The sequence below is a fragment of the Anomalospiza imberbis genome, chromosome 3, assembly GCF_031753505.1.
Source record: "Anomalospiza imberbis isolate Cuckoo-Finch-1a 21T00152 chromosome 3, ASM3175350v1, whole genome shotgun sequence".
NCBI lineage: Eukaryota > Metazoa > Chordata > Aves > Passeriformes > Viduidae > Anomalospiza > Anomalospiza imberbis.
The window spans coordinates 91,198,125-91,221,014 of NC_089683.1; the positions used below are offsets into that span (position 1 = coordinate 91,198,125).

The following is a 22,890-nucleotide window of genomic DNA, read 5'->3' on the forward strand; positions in this document are numbered from 1 at the left end:
ACTTTTGAAAAATACTTTTTGGTTTGGAACATTAAGTTGGTGCAATTTCTCCCAATAGGCAGCAAATAACTGAATTTATATTCATACATTCTATAAAATGCAGATTGCATAATACAGCATGATGGCTCTATTCCATTATGCTTCATTACTAGGTTGGAAATTACTCACACAGGTTTTTTTTCTCTTTAGTACTCTATCAACCTAAATTATGGCTTCACTGTAGGTTACTCTAGCTAGTAAATAAATACAATTCCTGCCTGGCACCCTACTAACAGTGAGCAAAACTTTCCTTCCCAGCTGGTCCTGGGGCCTTACTTGAATTCTAGCTATTTAATTACATTCAACTTGCCCAAGGTCTCCTTCAGACTTCGCAAATGTATTCTTCATTTGTCGTGATTTTATAGTGGTGCTTGAAGCAGTGGAACAGCTACACTTGGGTGCTACAGCAATCTTGGTACGTCAGTATAACTTCAGCTGTTTTCCATACTTTCTAGAATCATGGGAAAAAAAACTTATCATGGGAAAAAAACCTGATAGAAAACAACTTGGTGATGGTGCTTCTTTTCAGCATTTAAAAATGAATGAGTGCATTATCTTCCTAAAGAAGTAAAACTGCTCATTCTTCAGCTTTGATGCTCACATGATTGACAAGTTATCTAAAGCCTCTGACATTGCTTGAGAAAGCAGTGTTAAACTAAATCTAGAGAAAAGTATGTAATCAATGATAACTCAATGATAAAAGAGGAGGAAAGGAAATATAACAAGGAGAAATCAACAGCAAGCTGGGACTTTTTAATCAGTAACACCAAACTGAACATCCATCTCTGCGGTACACACCGTAAAGCAGTAAAATTAGTCTACGATTAAAGTTCTATTCTTTCAAGGAGAAGTGATCCTTCAGTTAAGAGGGTTAAGTATTTTGGAAGGCATCACTTCAACATGATTAAACATCTAAAAGAAAGATAAATTCTAGTTCACTTTCAGAAATTTTGAACAGCAGACAGTGATGCAAAAGAAGACACAAAACTCTGCAATCAACAGAACTGCATCAGCGAATAGAGTTCTGTTGCACAGCACTAAATGTTCCACTGTGAAGGTAGCAAGTTCTTTATGCCAAATCCAAGGCTATTTACTACTCAAGATTGTGTTTACCCTCATGCACTGTGAGGACTAAAGACAAAAATGCAGGAAGAGAAAATTCCTGCTTACAAACAAAAACCACATACATAACACTGGAAGAAGCAGATATTTTCTAAATTTTTGGGGAGGAAAAAAGGCAAAAAAATTCCTCAGAAAAGTAAGGGAAATATTCTGAACCCACCTCCTTCAAGTAGTTCACAACACTCTCTAATTCAGAAACTACAGTATAAGTTACTATCCCTTGTCTGATAGAAATCTGCCAACAGGTTTTCCTGTTTCTTGTGGTCTAAGCACTGAAGCATTCTTTTTTTCTTTCTAAGATTTTGACTGAGATTTCCTCAGGGCCTGAGAAAACTTTGCAGTCCAAACTTGCATATCTGCTGATAATTCCCACATAAAAACACAAAGACTTGCAATATCTGACTACGACAGTAACTATTCACATTAAGTTGTTTAAATGAAAGCATTGTTTAAAGCGTCATTTTCTAGAAAAAGATAACTCTATTCATCAGTTTCTTAATTTCCAAGCTCCAAATTAATCATCACACTGCTACATGTAACATATGCACAGTATAAAAGTGATATTTGTGATCAAGGTAAAGTTACAGATCTCTCCAGCTTCCCAAATAAGCATTCTCAGTAATAATATACTGGATAACTGGTCTAATTTTCCTAAATACCATGCAAATATAGGAAACAAAATATATACACAAGAGTTGTGACAAAAAAAGATCTTCTTACAAAATTGACATTCCAAAGGAAAACCATCAACAAAAGTAGATAAAAGTATGTCATCCCGGCATTTCCTACAATTTAATTTTTAATCAATTATCTAATGCTGCATTCTAGTTCACCATCTGAAGATGTTTCAACATCTACTCAATTACTGAGATGAAATTGGATGTAAGGAAATAGCCAAAAACATGCCAAAATTCTTCCACTTGAAACCCTTAAAATCAGGGAAGAAAAGCAAACAAAGTGACAGAAGGGAAACAGAAGATCTGAAATATAAAAAGAACAAAACAGGCATGACACGAAAACAAGAAAAGCCAAAGGGATGACATGAAGGCCAAGAATATGTACCAAAGCTTGACCCATTAATCCCCATTGAAATCTTGAAATCGGAGGAGAGAGTTGAACAAACACTCCAAAAAGGACATAGTGTCATTCAAAAAGGAAAATGAAAAATCCAGAAAATTTGAAAACAAGTGACTACAACCAGTGGTACAGGAATGAAATGTGGTGCAGCGAGAAGGACCAACACTTGCCAAAATTAATCCAACTGAAATCCCTAAACTCTGGGAAGAAAGGGAAACAAAGAGACAGGAGAGAAACAGATTAATTGAAATTTGAAAATAAAAAACAGAATAAAAGCTTAGAGGGCATAAAGACAAGGAAAGCCAATGGGAATACAAGAAGTGCAGGAATACGGACCACAGGTTGCCCAATTGATCCTCATTGAAATTGCAAGATTTCATTCCCTTTCCTGAAAGGAAGAATTTTCTTTCCTTTTCAGGGAATGAAATCTTGAAATTGGAAGACAAAGTTGAATAACACTCCAGAAAGGTGATATGGTCATTCAAAAATAAAATTGAAAAATCCTGAAAATTTCAAATGGAGTGACTACAACTAAGGGTACCGAGATGAAATGTGGTGAAGTGAGAAGGTGCACTTGCCAAAATCACTCAAATTGAAATCCCTAAAATCTGGGAAGGAATAGAAATGACAAGACAGACATGAAATGGATGAATTGAAGTTAAAAAAAAAAAAAAAAAAAACAAACCAAAAAAAAAACCTGATAGGACAGATAAGCTGGAAAAGCCAGTGGGATGACCTGAAGTACAAGAATATGGACCAAAGCTTGCCCAATTGATCCTCATTTCCTCATTGAAATAGCAAGATTTTGTTCCCTTTCCTGAAAGGAAATCCTTCCTTCCAGGAAAGGGAATGAAATCCTGAAATCAAAAGACAGAGTTGAACAAACACTCCAGAAAGAATATATGGTCATTAAAAGATGAAGGTGAAGCACCTAGAAAATCTGTAATGGAAACTAATTAAAACCTTTAAAGCTTAACTAAACAATGTATTTGTCTTTAGTAGCTGTACTTACAGTAAAAGTTATGTCTTGCTTGTGGGTTCCTCATTTGGTGATACAATATTCTGGAGTCACCATGCTTTTGTTCTAAGATGAAGCATTTTCTTTATTGCTGTATTTAAGAAGGCTTCTAAACAAGTCATCTCTTCATAACATGTTCTCTTTTGAAGTGCAGATATTTTCTCTCTCTGTATTTCCTGTCCAAAATAGTAAATGTACAAGTAAAGGTAAAGTGGTAAGTTAGTAATTAGGACACATGACATTTATATAACGGTGCAAATTTTCAAAGTACTTTACAGATGGTCACTGATGCAACATGTTAGGAAGTGCCTAAAGACCTGAACCAAAATTACTTGGGTCTCTTAAGCTATTGAATAATTGTACCTGAAATGTTCCAGAAGGTTTAAAAGAACAGACCTTCTTTAAATTAGCCAATCAAAACTAGCATTCCCAATAATTCTTCTTTTGTTAAGCACCATTCACATGAACTATATGCAGCATGCAGTCTAATTGTTGCTAAAGATCCTCAGGATGTCAGGTGCGCCTCCAAGTAGAAAATTTGTTCCATTGTTTATAGAAGGAAGATAGGAATTGCTACAATTCCTTTTCTTATTTATGATTTCCCTAAGGAGCAGTCACAAAATAGGCTGTTAAACATCTTTTCTCAACTCTATCAATAGTTGCTGATCAGGATGCTGATGAGGAGTTAGTGGTTTTAAGGAGTGAATAACAATCTTTAGAATTTGGTTTTCTTTTTTGTAAATTTTTTTAAATTTTTCTGTCCCATCCCTTCCCATGTGCTGCAATATTATGAATATGTCAGACTCATTTTGAGAAAAGGATCCTGATTCATTTAGGTCCTTACCTTCAGTTGTCAACAGTTGCCAAGTTCAGATGTCATTAATTTGACACATATTTCTTATATTTTCATTGACTTCCTTAAAAGAAAATAATGTGTTGCAATTATTCCATAATCTAGAAAATCATATCACAAAGCAATCTTACATAGAAAACCTTGTCTGTTAGTCACAATATTTGTGAAAATATAATTGCCACTACAGTCACATAAAGTAGAGAAAGAATAGCATTTTAAGTAATGTGGTAATATAGCAGTCACATAGCCTTATTCTTAAACTTCTGCCACATCATTTTAAATACTTGAAGATGTCATGAGGGATTAAGAGAATGACTGTAATCATCTTTCCCTCTCTCTCAAATATTCTATATAATCCATTTGTAAATATATGCAGGCACAAACGAAGGAATATCTTCATCAGCAAAAGAAAGTCCAGCTTGACCTCTGAGATTTTAAAATGTAGCCAAACTACTATGCATGCTTCATTTTCAAGGCTCTATTTAACATCCAAGTCTTTTTGGCCAAGAGATGAACTCAAAATAATACAATCAGAAAAAACAGCACCTGTTTCTGAAGGCTGTGTCTCAGAGAACTCATTCCCACTTCTAGTCAATGAAAAATTAACTTTTTCACATGAATTTCACAGGTTGCTAATCTGGACCCAGACTCCAGAGACAGAACCACAAGTGATAGAATTAAAACACAGTGCTCACGTAGTCATATGACATCATTTCTTAAGATTCTCCATAGACCTTCTCAGCAAGGAGAAGCACCATATGTGAGTCCCTGTGATAGATACTTCAATAGTTTCACACACCTCAATTTCACAACTTTCCACCAAGAGCTCTAATATTTTGCTTAAAGCCCTGAAATCAGAGAAGCATTGTAGACCAGCAGGGTTTTGGTTTTTATCTTTAATCGATAGTCATTTTTTTGCAGTTAAAAGCTGGAAGTATGAGTTATAGTTGACAAAGACCAAACAAAACAGGAACATAGTAGTATTCTTTACTGACTTTGAAACTTTGTTCTTACCAAGAGCCAGATAGCTATGGTGGGGATGGACATGCAAAGTCAAGGAAAATCTGCCTTGCAGCAAGACTTATCTGTGTGTTTTTCCTAATTACCAGTGTAAGAAGTTCTTTAAATTAGAGAATACTTTCTACTTTTGCACATTTATAGTATAGGGTCCCAACTATTCCATAAGTAACTCAACTGTTCTGATAGACAATGCTCCTCTGCTCCCATTTAATTTGAAGTGATACAGATCTTTTGATCCACCCTTCTGTCTCTCTGTGAAAATAAAGCTGTACATGCTACTACCTAAAAACCAACCAAAATCAATGCCACAGAAAGCCAAGTCCCAGGAATTTTGGGTAAAAAAGAAATATGAAGTTCTTAGAACTGCAAGAATGACCAAAGTTGTTCAAAGCAAGCCTGAAAACATAAATGATCATTTGAGATTTTCCACATAGCATGTGTTTCTGCTCTAATTCTGTTTTCATTGCTTGTCTTTTTTTTTCTTCTACAGGCAAACTCATTTGTCTGGTGTGCATGTTTATGAAAATGCTTTCAGATGATCGAGTCTCTTTATTATTTTCAATCATTTGGTTCTTACAGAAGCACACAAATTGCCTGGCCCAATTTCTGTTAAATTGTGTAACCCAGTTTTGTGAGCAACTGCCACAGCTCCTTGTAAATCTTGTGTGCCTGCACTTGGGTACTAACTATAATTAGGGAAGTATGAATTGTGTTCCTTTCATATGAGACAGTTAATGAAAATCTTAATGTGTAAATCCAGAGTAGATGAGTTAGACTCCATGAATAAGAGACTAATTGACAAGTTTTCTTGGAATTCCTAAGGGACTGGGATCTCTGCTGAGTTTTCCACTGAGAATTAGGGCAGATGAAATTATCTTTTCTTTGATTAAATAATGCAAGTCTCTTTCATAGACTAAGACTATGCAGCCATAAATCTGATATCAAATCTCTTCATTATCTTCAATTTTAGTAATTTGCATTTTCTAGAAATTGAAAAAAAGTATTACAGCTAATAATATATCCTATATTAATTTCAATCTTGTCCTTACTGTCTGTTTGCTCCCTTTTCTTCCCTATGCTTTTCTCTCCAACCCTGTCAACAAAAACCTTTTTTCAGGATCTCTTTAGTCTCATCCGTAGAATACACTTTGATGGTCCAGAAGATTTTCACCTCAGATAGAGAAAACTATGTTTAGAAAACGCCCAAAAATTAGTTTCATAAGTTTATCTGCTTTATGAAAAGGTTTTGGCTTTTTTTCCCCTTTAGTCTGTATTTTTGTCCATTTATTTATATTTTTTGCCTGTGTTGATTGCAATTTGCAGCTGTGAAAATATTCCCCCAAAAGTCCAAATTATGCATTTCAGTAGAGTTCAAGAATATTCTTAACCCCTCAAAATTGCTTTACCTGTCTCTCTTTTACCATCAAAAAACCCATGAATGAACTCCAAGTTCCTCTTGGCAGAATTTTAGCACATGCAAATACAGTGAATTTTGACTGGTGTGCCACAACTACACACAATGCATACACTCAGCAATCCAGGCTTTGGAGCACAGCAGCAAAATACAGCTGTCACAGCATACATCACAGTTGAGACACAGCATACCATCATACAATTTCAGAAAGTGCCAACCCATGCAACATAATACCACACCAGAAGGTGTCAAGCATCTATCTTTAGCCCCCAACCTTTTATACCCCTCATGTTCATGCACTGCACCTGTGTGCCCTCTGTTCCCTTTGGTGATTGGTCAGTGCACCTGGGCACTCTGTGTCTCATTGCTTTCAATGCTGTTCACCTGCTCCTCACAGCTGCAGACCATTAGGGATGAGGCTCGGCTACAGCCCCACTCCCAATTACCACAAACTGAGTGCCTACACCCAACCTTGGAATTGACCCCAGAACCATTTTCTCTAATGTGCCAGGGAAAATTTTACTGTGCTCTATCAGCTAATAGAAGACAGCATTCAAAGTTTATGCCTTCTACCATAAGGTATAAACCTGTTGACATATTGTAACAAATATAACCAATTACTCAAATTGCCCTTCTCTGAAGAAGGTAATAAAAGACTTTACTGCTGACAAAGTTCAGCAAAGTTCAGATGCTTTCCTCACACCTAAGTCATGGAAAACTACCAAAAAAGACAGAGGAAACATTTGAATGTCCCACAAGACAAATCACACTAGCCAGTTACGAAAAGTACTAGGCTAAAGACATCCACTTCATCATCTGGAGTAACTGGCCTCAATGCCTAGTATCTTAGAAAATGGGCCAATTCCAAACATAGTCCATGTTCAAAGCCAGTGGACAGTGACACCTGAGCACACAGGAAAGTTGCTCCCTCTAAGTTTCATCCCATGACTGCACTTAGTCCTTGTCAAGGGGCTAAAAACGCAATAATCAGACCTGAACATCTTCCTAAAAATCAACATCTTCCTCTCTGTTTTTTACCAGAAGTCATTTTCCTCTTGACCAAAACCAGCTGAATTTCAGGAATTGCAGGTGTTGATTTTAACCAAATTCACAGTTTGTGAGACTCACATGCTGCCTTACAGTGAATCAGCTTTTAGTGAGTTGTTTTTTGCTGCCTCTTATCTTCTAGCTATTACTTCTCACATCAGCCACAATGCCTGAAAATTGTCCCACAGGCAGGCTGTAAACCTGCTAACCCTTGAAATGGGCAAGTTTAGCATTTCAGCAAGCAAGTAAGCCCTAAATGAGAGTGGGTAAATAAACCAGGAGTGCACTCTTTTACTGAATCTGTGACTGTCTACATTGAAATGACAAATACTTTCCATATTTAAATAAAGACATCAGCTATATTGCCCTGTGAAGTGCAACACACTTCCTAAAAGTGTATTGTTTTATATATTCATACCAGATATGCCATTTATAGGGATAAACTGCACCACTGAAAGAGTGACATTATTATGTCATGAATAAAACATTCAAAGCAAGTATTTTTATTATCAAATCTTATCAGATGAATTTAATTCCCTTAGAAATCTATGACAAAGAGCACTTTGGAAAATTCCCACATAAAACTCTTTAGAGTTCAGAATGTAAACTAATTTTCTAAATAAAAAATTGTCCTCTCTCAAAGACATATGGATCCTAAATAACCAGTCCTCTATATACAGGTTCTCTAATAATGCTTCTGTATTTAATCTCATTTTACTGAGGCAATATTGACTGTAGTCTATTATAGAAATACAAATCATTGGACAAAATAAGGTACTTTGACTTTGGCAGAACTGGAAGAATTAGGGTTAAAACTGTTCCTGCATAATCCTTCAGTCCCTCAATTACACTGCAATTACAGAAAAGTCATGCAATCCCTACAAAATTCTCATCTACTGAAGCTGTTGGAAGATAAGGGCTTGAACCTATACACCTTCAGTAGCACAACAGGTAAAATTGTACTATCGGCACTATTGATTTCAGGTATAATTAAAGTATGTGCAATGATAATTTTTTTTTTTATCTAATGAAGAAGAAACAGATCCACAGGAACCAAATTGTGAATTTATTTTTAAAGGCATAGACATCTATATGCACCTGTTGGCACAAAAAGTATTATTAAACAATAGGAACATTTTTTCTGTTTTCATATTACATATTATACTGACACAAAACAACAGCTGCAGTGAAAGTAAAAGGTGATGAACCCAAAACTAAAGAGAAATTTCTTTTCATTCAGCGTGACAATAATTTAAAAGATCCAAATCACTACAAGTATTTATGTGATTATTTTTTATGAAGAAGAAAATCCAGAATTATGTACCTGTCGTGAAATGTGCAGAAGAAATTAATATCATCTCAATAAAATTTCTCTTTCTTAATTTAAATATTTATGAATATTTAAGATTATAAATCATGCAAAAACTGTAAGAAACACACAGGTCAAAGGATGAATATGTAATAAAAGCACAAGAATGAATATGAGGGAATAGCACTAGAATACAATAACAGAATCAGGAAGACTAAGAAACAAAATTAGTTTTAAAAGCAATGATTAATAAAAAAATGCAACCAAGGGGAGCTTCAAAATTAATACTTCAAAATTCAGTGAAAAACAAAGTGAAATACAGACTCATTACTTCACAAGGGAAAAAGGAAAAAAACAGATGACTCAGAAATGTTGAAGTCTAACGAAATAAGGAAGACTGTGCAATTAACATCATCCTACTCACCTTACTAAGCTGGAGTTCCCCCCAAGAATAAGACACCCCCATGTCTCTGTGGAAAAATCTCTGTAACTGTGAGGTAAGTTGGTGGCAGTTACCAGGTTGCTGTTAAATTAATATTTATGCTTTGGCCATTAAAGTCTGGGAAGGAGAAATGAACTATTTCAGCCATTTTACATGGAACAGTGTGGCATGAGAGTGTATCTGGCTTTTAGGGGAAAGGATAGGAATATGACAACTTGTGTTTCTAAGAAAAGCACTCTCATTATGAATGATATTGCAGCAGCCTCTTATATGGCCTCTTAGCCAACAGTTAGGGGAAGGAATGAGTGCTCATGAAAAGGCTGCCAATTTAGAGGAGAGAATGGAGTACAAAAAGAGAAATTTGGTAACCAACAATCCAATTCTGTCCTGTTTTAATGTGGCACAGCTTTCAACTATTTACTGCATTCTTTTTTTTTTCTTGTAAGATCATCCTCCTCCAAAGAAGAGAGAAACATCCCTTCCTTTAGCAGATGATCTCTTCATACATGTTCACGAACTCCCAATTTCAGCGCAGCCAAGGATGGATTTTGAAAGCTGGATTCTGTTCCCGCTGGATGAACAGAATCAGATGGATGCTGTCTGCAGCTAGATCTGCAGTAACTTGCTATGCCCAACAGATCTGTAGAGCCAGGATTAATTTGAAGACTGTGAGACTGTACCACTAGAAAGAGACAGCATAAATCCATATCCCCAGCATGAAAATGGAGTTATTTACTGTCGCTTTTCAGAAACTGACTAAAACTTTGTTTCAATTATACAAGAGTACATTTCAGTTATAGAAAAAATGGGTGCTTTTATATATTTGAGGCAGATGGATGGTTGCTCTGTCTTAGAAAAACAGAGCTGCATGTTAGAAAAACAATACCCCATAAGATAATATTTAAATATTTATACATAAAATAGGTGATGCCAGACTCTCAAACATTTCACACATGTCGTTTGCATTCAATTAAGCTGTTGTGTTGCATGATGGCAACGTGGCATTAGAAAATTGTAATGAGCCTTTCTGATGAGTCTGACTGCCATCCAAGTAGCATCTCTGGAGCAAGACTGGCTTCCTAAGTTGTTCACATCCCCACCACCCACTCAGAATTTCTGGTATAAGTCTCAAATCTACATTGCTATGGTAGGGAGGTGAAAAATCTCACCCAAGAAGCATCAACACATAAATGGCTTGAACTAAGAGCCTGTCTAATAGCTATATTTCTCTTTCAGTGATACTGGGCAGTGTATTCCAGATGGTAGGGGTGCTGTGAACACCCTTTCATCTGAAGGAAGGCAAAAGCTCCGTGGTCCTTTGAAAAGGTCAGTATTAGTAATTCTCTCGGTAACAGCATTAAGAAAATCCAAGCCTGCAGGTTGCCTATTATTAAATACAATAATTATATTAATGGACATCCATTACAGATGTACCTCATCCTTTCTAATGATTTCATAACCACGAGGAACAAAATTATTTCTCTTTCCCATGGAGTACATATGTCAGATTTAATGGTCTGAAAGATGAATAAGTACCGAGCTGCTAAATCCAAACTAGCATTCATGAAAATCAAAGTATTCTCCATTGCACTGAAACAAAGGGCATTAGATATTTTCAGGTCATGATCTGAAACATAATATAATCTTCTGGCCAGCAGGCAAACGGAGTAAACAGAAATACTTCCAGCCATTTCTATACAAAGTATAGAGAATTACTGCTAAAATCTGAATCAATTTAAATCTGTACCCAAACTATTTCAAAGGACAAGGGACTCCAAAGTTGTTGCACTCCATAACAAGAAACTGTATTGTTCTTCCATGGACTTATGGATATTTGGGTTCTGTAAATAGCTAGTTGAAAGTATGCATTTCCTCCTACAGCAATACAGGGAGATGCTGCTAACTGATGAGCTTGAGGGAGGGAATTTACTCTTCACCAATTCACCAGGTGAGGGAAGAGTCATACCAAAAATGGATCCTGTTCCTACTTCCTCCTGCAGTGTTGATTCCACAGTCAAGAAAAAGTCTTACGGGAATACAGATGTGTTCTCCCACTCCTGTGACAAATAAATTTACATTTCAAGGCCAGCAACAATCATACTAGATGGGAGAAAAAATACAAGCTAGGATGAATACAGGAGAGGACTCCATCTCTACTGTGTGGACTGTAGCAATTTGGAAAAGCAAGTCAAAGACAGGAACAGGAAAACTGCAGAAGCTTTCACACCTTTTGTTCCTCCCAAATCCTTCATAAGCTAAGGTAGTTTCAACTGTCCCAGAGAAAACTGAGGAATAACAGTCAACAGGGCAATGTAAGTAACGAAAGTCAATTTCCTTGCCACCACTTATAATCATGACAAGGAGCAGTTAACCCAATTCCAGTCTTAGCCTCAACCATTAACTTTTGCAACAGAAATAAATTTTCCTTCCCACGTTGCTGGAAATCTTTGCAGCAGCTCTGTCACAACACAAGTAGCAAGAGAAAAAACTGTTTGACAACCTTGTTTGGCCTAAATCTTTCCCGTGATGTGGGAATTATATCTCTCTGACCTTTCTTCTCACCAACCTGTCATTTTACATTTTGTTTCTGCATTTAATCTGAATGTTGCTAGTTACCAGAAGAAAAAAACAAATCATCACACATATCCCTAAATCCAGCTGAAGGCACTAAATGTAACAGTGCGATGAAATGATACCAATTACATTACATTAAAAATCCAAGCACCTAAAAGCATGAAAATGAATAATTAAGAACATCAATCTGCTGCCCATGATATCACCACATTATGCCTATTTCAACATAACACCATTAACTGTCACACCTTGATTGTTTTAAAAATGTATAATTTTGTTTTCTTGATATCAGTAGCTAAAAGTGTTCGCTGAAAAGAGTGGGTTCTGGGTGGAATGTACATAGAAACAGGAAGAAAAAGGAAACATTACTTAGCTGTTAGAAATAAGTTGCATTGAGTACTGCACCTAGGCTTCTACTAATGGGAAATGAAAAACATGAAGTAAATCAACTCAAACAGATAATGCCGTGGAGGTCTAGCAGACCCAGAAGCCCAAAATACAAAGACAATCAGATGCAGGATGGTCATTTAGTCAGGCATAGGACTGTTATAGAACAGTTTCTCCAGCAAAGACATTCTAAACTTGCAAATTACTATCCCCACCCCTAAATCTCAGTATTTTCCACCAAGTTTATATTGCATATACAAAGTCAGGCCATGCTTTTGGAAGGTGGAATGAATCATCTGTTATTATTTTACACCAGGTCATTCAAAATAGAAAACTTAATCTGACCTCTTTAATGTAAGAATGTCATACTTCAATCATGCCAACCTGAATTTTTCTGCATAAAACCTATATAAAGGAGTTTGAATAAGCATTTGTACAAATTTTTACAATTCAACAATTGCAGTTATCTTTGTATTCTCTTTCTTTAAACCAACAAGAGATATTCCATAGAGCTGAACATGGAAAACACATTTCAAAACTGTGTTCACAACTCTGAATTTCACATTCTCACATTCAGGAACTGGGACCTAATCTGAAACCAGTCTCTTTTACAAGTCCATGGGAACTGTGCCATTCACTTCACCCATGGTAGAATATCACCTATGTTCCCATTTAACTCAGAGACTAAAACATCAGGGCTGAATTTTGCAGGTTTGCTCTTGCACAACATTTTTTATTTGTTGCTGTTTAGCAGAACTCCTTGCAGTACTTGAGAGACTGCTCATGTTATTTGAACCATTATCCTAAAGGGAGACAAGAACAGCTTTCAGAGGATTCAGGTAGTATCTGGAAAAATACATGAGAGATGAAACCTGAAGATGTATTTCACTAGCTGAAAGAGAATAGATCATACTGAATTATTCATCCAGCTCCAAACATTGATTAAATCCATAGCTGGTGGCTGAGGGCTCAAGCCAGCACAGATTTACAACTGAACAAAATTTAGTACCAGAAATAGTTCCATCAGTAATGTTGCAGAGCAAGCTGCAGTTTCTCCTTCTCTCATTTTTGAGATACACTCAGTTAAGATCTTATTATCATGCTTATATAAGAGAGGGGGAGAAGAGGACTTACATTTTTCTAACTTGGAGTTCAAAGACAGTAGATGCCTCCTTTATAAAAAGAGACTCTTCTATAACATTATTTTGTTGTGATAACAGAAGTATATAAGTTCAGGCAGTATGTGGAGCTGGCTTTAAAACAATGTTAGCTATTGATTAAGGAATATGGATAATTAGTTTAAATTCTTGAAGCTGTGACAGGAGCAGACAGAAGTTACTTTCTGTCTTTAAAATGGCAACATCTGAGTAGTTGCTATTTGCAAGTGTAAAGTATTAGGTCATGGCCATGTATAAAGCAGAATATATGACCTGATCAGTCAATAGTCAAAAATTATTCAGAAAGTCACATGTCCCTACATCCTCTAAAACTCATAGAAATGCGAGTGTTGCACAAGAAGTCTTGATAAAATCAGACTACTGTCATGGTCTGCTGCGAATGCACAAGGCAGACCACTGCTGGTGTACCAAGCAGAAATTCAATCATATCAGATGGTTCTCAAGATGTACAGCTTGTTGTTTGTGTTCTGCCTATGGAGAGTTTTGTTAAGGGAAGCCAAGAACCGATGAAAAGCTTTGGCTTTGCAGGCTCCCTTTTTCCTGATGACTATTTATTCTGAAGTTTAATCTGTCAAACTGGAGGAGTAGGAGGCAGCAGAATACCCTACAAAGTGCCATGATTTCTGTACCAGTAGAGTACATGCATATATGTAATTCATCCTGAAATGACATTTGTCATCCACACTTTCCTGTGTTGTTTAGGGCACAAAAGTAAACAAAGACGAGTAATTTTTGTTTTGATTTATTTTCAAGAGAGTAATTAGAAAATGTCAGAGTTGACTTCTGCATAACACTTTCAAAGGATTCTCTAAGTCAGTTCTCCTCCTATTTAATTTGGTTTTCTATTGGCAGAACTATATTTGCTGGAATGGAATCGTTCTTATTCTAGTCAAATGTGAGAACAAAACAATCTAATTCCTTTGTCTTTTCCAAATCAGCATTTTTGTGATACTCCCAGTTCTTTCAACACATCTATGATCTTCAAAAAATATCATGGTACAAAAGCTATTCTTCTTTAATCTGCTCTATCTTGGTCAAATTCCAAGCTTCATGTCATTTTTGTTGCTAATATTACCTCATTTCAAAATAAGTCTTTGTACATTTTTTCAGCTCAAAACTTCCCTTAATATAATTGCTATAATTGTACTTTAACTAGAGCACTTGAATGGTTGAGAAAAACATGTTATTAAATCTATAATAAAGTAGGGACTGAACAATTATATGATGTAAGGAGAAAAAAAATCACCAGCAACCACACATGACAAAGGTTGCAAAGTGCCTTGGTGATCTGACTGTGGCTCTCTGATTGATGAACAGCAGTAGATATGCATGAAAGAGTGTGGGTGCCTCAAGCATGTCTCTGCCTTCAGAGAAACCAGGGAAAAGGAAAAACAAAGTGCTTTGCAGAAACCCACTCTCTTGCCTGGACTGATATGCATACAAAATAAAGGATATGCAATAAATATGAGTGAGTGGAATGCAGGAAGTATATGTCCTCATATATACTCTGTTTCAGCATATTCATCCAAATTAATCTCCTGCGCTATTTCTGTGCAGCTATTTAACATAGAACAAATGTGGTTTGCTCTTGACTTGTGCTCTGACATGAAGCAAACCAGTGACAATAACTGTGCAAAACTAGGAGATCCAGTCTCTTAATCACCTGAGAAGTGGCAATGTCAGGTGACAGAGTGTCCAGCCACTCTGCCAGAACTGAGCAGGAAGTTCACCACAAATAGCAGAAAACACACAGTGCCAATGGCAGAAGGCATCAACCACCTATCTGCAACTCTGTGGCATTGCTGAGACAAGTACTCCACCTTTTTCTAGACTCCATAGAACAGACAGACATCAACCCCACACAACTTCAGCTGCCACAAATGTGGGAAAAATTTAATAAGAATTCAGCAGGAAAGGAGAGCTTTGAGAATCTGCAGAACATATGAACCACAGTAAAACACTTCTCTCTCTTTGTAATATCTTTATACACCAGTGTCTACACTGGAAAAGACTTTCAAAGAGCATTCCCCAGGAACAACATTAGTATCTGCACTTCCTAGAAGAGTAGCCCAGTCTTTGCAGCTGGTGTTTTTTTAAGGGCTGCATGGCAAATACAAACACAAATTTTGATCAGTATAAGAAGGGGATGTGAAAAACAACAAACACACAAATTTTTAAGGTTCAGGGAAATAAAATATTACAGAATTATGGAGGGGGGGTGGGAGGGCAGGGTTTTGTTTGTTTGTTTGTCTTGGTAACTAGTAAAATCAGATGATGGAGAATTTATATTTGAACTCTTATGTGCTACTTTCTTTTAAAGAAAGTATCCACTGACTTTTTAGCTACATTCTGCTGTTTCATAGATATCCCATCACAATTAAATTCTTCTGTAGAGGACTTCATTTTACCCTCTGTTATAGTGATAATTCTCTCAGTTTTCTCTCCTGCAAAAATTCCTAGAAGGAATCATGATTTTCAGACACATAATTGTTTTCTACAGTTATAACTATGAGTCATACTAATTACATGATGTATTAATGACAAAAGTCCACTGGCTGGAAATAAAATTCACTGGACAAAAATCCACCTTTGTGTTGGTAAAAAATAACTACATCCAGTGTCTGTAGCTAAATCAATACTAATCCTTGCTACTATATTACACAGAAATGTCTACAAGTAATTCCTGCGTCTTAAAATGTAAACTTGATGGTGACTCAAGGAAATGGAGGATCAGTTTTCACAACTGTTATATGTCAGCAATCCAAGACCTAGTTTTGCAAATTTTTGATCAATATCTTCCCACTACTGTGTCCTTCTGAAATTACAGATAAATCCCTGTGAAAAAAACCCACACTGAATATTTGTTCTTCAGGATTTACCCATTTGCAAAGCTGTATAGAAGATGCCTTTCCCTTTTAGCCCAGGCTAAAAAGTGTTTTATTTTTATCTGACCCAAATATCCCAAAATCTAAAAGTAGCTGTTTTTATCAATGCATAATCATTAAGAAGCATCACACAAAGATAAACAACACATGCTCTGTTGCACCCTACCTTAAAATTCAAGAGACAAAGCAACTTTTAGACCATCACAATTTGGCAGACAGCTCTTGTTCTCATGCATTCTGCAGTCCTTAGTTCTTTCAGTATGACCTGGAGGATGTTCCCACAGGAAGTTATCCTAGAGCAAGTCAATTGTCATCTAAGGACTTACACCTGGAACGTGGCTCTTTTGTGCATGCACACAAGGAGGTGATCAGCACACCATACTGCAGCCCTGTCATCCAAGAAGCTCTTCTTCCTGCAGGGAGATCTAAGGTATCTTGACTTGGGCATTTAGAAATCTAGAAACTGATTAAAATTCTGGAATATTCTGACAACAGCTGCTTTAAGCAGAAGTTACCAGATGGTAATATTTGTGTGGGTACCACGTCATCTGGCAAGGAACAAGCTAATGATGCACAAAATGCTTTGATGCACAGCCTTCAAGCAGTAAACTTAAAGTGATATGAGGCCACACAAGGACTCATCTACACTGCTCTGCAATTCTGCATGATACAAACAATTTTTTACCAATACTAGTGCACAGGTAAGGAGTCACAAAGTTATTTGACACATGGTTGTTGGTATTAAAAAGAGAATCATTCCTCAAAATGACTAATATTTGTGAACATCTATGGAGATTTGCAGGAAGCTATAGAACATATTTTAGATATATGCAGTTGGGAGGGTGGGTGTTTGGAACATAAAAATCCAGCAGCTACATGGAGATTAAAGCACAGGCCTCTTTCAGTCACGTTTTGGAAATGGAGCACAATGACAGCCTAAAACCCCAAAACCAACTGAGCCTGTCAAGTTTAAGGAAAACCACTGGAAAACTCAGGAAACACTACTTATATGGGAATATCTTCAACACAGATGAGACTAGAGCTGTTCCCTGCAAAGAACAACTTCGTATTTCAAGGCATCTGGTTTCAGAGCTATCTGCTCCATGCATATGTATAAGAGGCTCTGATTCAGCTCTTTTGATATGAATTACATGATTGATAACAGAAAAATGACTAAAAGAGTTAGTGGATTTCTTGCACTGGTCTTGCAAGGATGTGTGAAGACTCTAAAGGCTCAAAGCATCAATTTCCTGGGGTTCTTTATGTATTGAAGAAATCCACAGAGCATTGTTCGTGCAGAAGTAAAAGTATCAATATCTATTTAACCATGTGCTATTTCAAGACATACATGGTTGTGGTCTGCATTTCAATTCTTACTCCAGAGTTCACACATCCTATTTGTAACCAACCCGGCTATGGAAAATGCAAAACTAAAAATAGGCCTTCACACACACCTTGATTTCACTCTTTCATTCAATCCTTGAGGGCTTGCACTACAAAAATGAGAACGTTTTTAAAGTATATACTTTTACAGATCAGGGCTCAGTTGGAATCTCTCTGAAAATCATGTTGAACAGGTAGCCTGCTGATTTAAATTGCAGTGTTGAAACCTTTACAAAAGAACACAAAATAATACTGAGTGATTAGTTTAACATTCTTGTGTGCTTGAAAGCTCTGAATCTGGGAATTTTGTTTGTTTCACTGAAAAAAATGTAGCTGGCTTGCTCTGAAATAAACCATTTATTTCTCAGAAAATAAGTTTTTCATAAAAGATGAGAAGTCTTCTGACAGATAAACAAACTTGACCAAGGTCAGATAAATTATGTTCATTAATATATACTTTTATGAAACACAAATATGTTATTCATTACTATTTTTACTTCTCTTAGATAAGTCTCCCTTAGGTGTGCACATGCTGCACAACCAAGTGTTTAAAATAAACTAGAGTGAAATTCACTATAGATGGTCTAAGTCTGTTACTGGTCTGTGACTCTGGTGGTTATCTTTTGTTCCTCTATCTTGCTGTTTAGGACTTCTGAGAAAGTAATTAGAGTGATAATTTTTGCTCTTAGAAATTTAAGACAGAATAATCACATAAAATAATATAAAATTGTCTGTGTATTTTCTTATTTGTTCTGTTGGACGATTTCTCCAGGACAACTATTATATTCAATATCCTCAGTATATTAGCATCCTGCACTAATGTATTTAGGTTGGGCATGTTTATTATATTTATTAACCAAAGGACAAAAATAACAGAATGAGATGTAATAGAACACATACATCTTCTGTGCAGTTAGCGAGCAATGTATTTAATTGTTTCTCATTCATAATTGTTGATTTAACTGGAAGTCAACAACAGATTCTAAATTCAATACAATTTACTTAGTACAGACCAAATCCTGTCCCAGAGGTCTGAGCAACCCTGAATTTTTTACTACCATAGCCCTACAGGTTTCTGTGGCAACAGTGAGGAATTCCCACTAAAATGTATCTGGATGTCTGCACTGGTAAGAGAGACATATCCTGCATAGCCCTGTGTCCATCGGCAAGGCTATGGTCACATAACGTCCTGCCTACCTGTTGTGTGGGGCTCTGGCATGTTAAGAAACCTGGACCATGTTCTCTCTTCATTCTCCCAAGAGCTGAGGTTTGAGAGCAGCTCTTGTGTGAGAGTGTAAAGCCAGAATCCAACCGTGCTGTTTGGAATGAGCTGGGGAGTAGACAAGAGAGAGCAAGTGACAAATTACCCAAAATGCCAAAGGCACCAGTGCAGGGGCTCAGGATCAGACTACAAGTACCACTGCTGTAGCACTACTACTTTTCCCCACTCCTGAAGTGAAGCCATCAGGTCAAGGATGTGGAGGAGAGGCATACAGCATTGTCCATTCCCATATGCAGACGGGAACTGGTGCAACTTCCAATAACCTCTATATCCACCCAGAATAATGAGACAGTCAGCTCTGCACCTGAGCTCCTGTCTGAGAATTGACACAAGTATGCACGCAGTACAGATTACTAGAACAGCATAAACAAAAATCATTTCACTTGGCAGACCCTCACAGATATATCACACCATTTTATCTCACAGATTTGTATGTCATCATTTTACCATTATTTCATCAGCATTTCTACTTTCCCCAGAGCTGGGTCTTAACCAAAAATTTCACATGCAGCTCTAAATTCCCCTAAATTTTCAGATTAAGAGTTATGCCAGAAATTTTATTTTCCCATAGCCAGGAAATTATTCTTACAAAACAATAGCTCTCTCCAGTCCAAATAGAGTAAGTGGGCACACGCTTGATTCTTCTGGCTGCAATGTACAATTATGCTTTTCTTATGCTGTTTATTTGTCATGATTTCATTTTGATCACATCTATATACTAAAGTAGTCAGCTGATGGAACCACTGGCTTCCTTTTTGAATAGTGGATAATGAGCAACGAAAGTAGAGAAAATCTGCGTCTGACATAATGCTGGAATTCGGATACATGATAAAATATCTCAAATTCTAAAGGATCTTATGGCTTAAGTAGTTGTTTTGTCTCCTGAATCATCACAGGACTAAAAGTGTTACATGGAGCTGGAGTTGGAGACAACACAAAGAGTCATTTAGAACAGGCATTGCAATCTTCAAATAAAATGTGGATGAAAATTGTAGAAACTCTGGAGGTCATTCTACTGTCATTAAAACAAATTGCAAAATTGTTGCAAGGGAGAGGGAGCAGGGGCCAGCTATCTGATAGGTTATTAAATACTGAGCCCTATTTAAAAGTGTGTAATTTCTTCAATACTCAGTCTTCAATGCAATTTGTCATACATAATCTGTTTAACTTTCATAATAAGAATTGTTTCAACATTTTGAAAATACAGTAACTACAGGGGAATTAGTGGTCCTCCAGAAAAAGTAGGGTAACTGTGCCTCAGGAGCTACCTCATTCTTTCTAGCTATGAGTAAGTGTCAGTATCAGGATTTAAAAACAGAATTTCTTGGCTTTTCTTCTCAGGACAATATCCAAAGCGCTGTGTCACTTTCTATGCTGCATGAAAACAGACTTAAAATAACACCAGCATTTTCCACCTTGTACTATGTATATCCCTTAATTTTAAAAACGTTTCATGTAACTCTATCCAAGCTCAACAAAAAGAACCTGTGATCTGAATCCGAACACACCAAGTATAGAACTCCCCAAGGTCACACCCTCACTAGCTTTCTTACACCTGCACTACACTGCCTGCAAAAATAGTTACCCTATAGGCTAACTTCTGGAGAAATTCCTACTTTTGCAGATCCATTGTTGTTAGGATACAATAATATCAGAGCCATATACGGCTTGCCAACTATTTGATCATCACTTTACACTCTGTGGGCAGAAAACAAGTACAATTAATGCAGCTCAATCCCTTAAGTCAAAAGTGCAGAGATCCAAGATTTTCATATTTTTCTAATAGTGATTCTGTCTTTAACCCACAGCACTGCAACATGAATTGAATATAGAGTAGACATAATGCCCTAGTAAATATTCTAGATTAACATTTCAAGTACTTTTACTACTTTTGTAACAAAGGCAAAATTAATAAAATCATTGCAGGATTAAGTAGTTACTGTCTAATGTTTCCAGTCTTATTATGACTTGTTCAAACCCATTACATGTACTTACATATGGCAGTTCTCAGAGAAGGCAAGTGAAACCTATCTTTGTTCAAAACTAACATATTGTAACAGGGAGCACTCCTAGTGATGCACAGGTTCTAACAAAACCAGCAACTGAATAGAACAGAGGCAGTTTTGTCCTAAAAGACATTTAACAAATGAGATTTTCATGTCAATTTGGGCCTGCCATTTTTAAATGGCACCTCCTAGCCCTCTGCAAGAACGGGCAAATGGTGTTGGATGCTTCCTAGGTTTTTTTGACATATGTGTCTTCAGGAGAACATAACCATGTCAATCATATTTCTTCTAGCATATTAAAATAAAAACATGATCCTCATTGAGTCTATAAAGATATTCACAGGGTTTTTTACTTTACTTATCTCTGTTATCAAGTACAAACTCAACTTCAGCATGAAGCTGCTATGACCAATTTAGACAATGATGTCTCCTTTACATTACATTTTTATGCTCTCTTTACACCAGTAAGTTGTGTTAAAAAACGTTTTTCAAATAAGGATATTCCATGTATTGTTTAAAGGCTCTGATTCTAATAATTTTGTCCACTTCAAGATCCTCTTATAGCTTCCTGTATAGGTAGGTAGGATTTAGCACAAAGAGTCCAACTCCAAATATAGATGGTTGTGTTTAGCACAGTGTTTGTTACCACATTAATTTCCTGCATTTCTGTTCCAACATGAATATAATTTCCCAGTGCAGAGAAACCTCAGTTGTAGACAGCTTACAGAGATCAGCCTCGGGCCACGAGTACTCTGGAAGAGAAAAATTATTCTTTCCTTGGAGATGCATGCCATTTCTGGAATGAAGGCTGATTTGTCAGCACAGAAACAAGGATGTCAACTATACTTCTTGGAGCAGGCATACCTGAAATTTTCCCAGGGATAGCAAAGATTACACTTCCCCTGATACCAGCACTGGAATTACATATTTTCAGAAGCAAATGAATGAGGAGTAACCACACTTTGCAAAATGATCAGTTCTCCTTCCTACTGCCACCAAATATTTCCAGACCCTTTCCCCTGCTTTTGTCAGGCTGATCACTCCCTTTATCCCCCTATTTAAACTCATGAGCAAGGAATGAATGTTTTATTACTGTCATGAAGGAGTGATTACACAGGGAGCAGGAAAGAAGGCATGTAGGTGGGTTTGGGCTTGGTTCCCTATCTACACAATAGTCCATAACGATTAATGGTACTGCAGCATTTCATAACACATATTGCCTTGTGTACAGTTAAATAATTTTTTTAATTCGGAAAGTTAACATTCAGCAAGAATGCTGGCTGGCAGTACACAGCAGCTCCTCCATCCAAGGAAGAATTCACATCTCCAAGAAGGACATATTCCTTCTGCTGTCAGTGAGCCATTTTCTACTCTGTGCCAAAGTGTCTGCAGAAGTCTGTCAGTCAAGACAAAACACACAGACTCAAAAACTTGGCCATGCCCTTCCTCACAGTCTGCTACAGACCCAAGAGCAAGCCAGACATCATCTGTGGAGGATACAGGAGGAAAGGTGACCTGCAGCTCACCAGCAGGTGTGAACAGATAGGAGAGATGTATTGATTCTGCTATTCTGGGTACGTCTCACCCCAACACCCACGTTCACACACATCCATACGAAACATTGCTGAAACCCCCAACACAATGTGGTGCATTCCATCCGCTGCACATTCATTCAGGACACTCCAAGAATGACGCCTATCCATCCTGCGTGCACAGCATCCTATGTGGGACAGTCCAGGATGCAACAGGACAGTCCCTCTCTCACACTGCCATTTCTACAGTTCCATCCTTTCCTCAGCCATCCTGCTTTTCTCAGCCCCTGTGCAGATATCTCTGTATCATTTCAATTGCCCC

General features: G+C 36.9%; 1 protein-coding gene and 1 long non-coding RNA gene across 2 annotated transcripts in view; both read right to left on the bottom strand.

Annotated features, from left to right (window-relative positions):
• KCNK2 (potassium two pore domain channel subfamily K member 2) overlaps positions 1 to 3,445 on the bottom strand; it is a 106,304-nt gene extending 102,859 nt beyond the window's left edge. The window contains exon 1 of the mRNA XM_068185691.1: positions 3,251 to 3,445. Coding sequence (XP_068041792.1) covers positions 3,251 to 3,284 — 34 coding nt within the window. The 5' untranslated portion in view covers positions 3,285 to 3,445. The remainder of the gene's footprint in view (positions 1 to 3,250) is intronic.
• A 660-nt stretch (positions 3,446 to 4,105) lies between these two features.
• On the bottom strand, positions 4,106 to 19,098 carry LOC137471392 (uncharacterized). Its single transcript, XR_010997565.1, has 3 exons — positions 17,820 to 19,098; positions 16,532 to 16,630; positions 4,106 to 4,173 (listed from the first exon to the last, which is right to left on the bottom strand). It is a non-coding gene; the product is annotated as an uncharacterized lncRNA (long non-coding RNA).
• Positions 19,099 to 22,890: the final 3,792 nt, after the last annotated feature.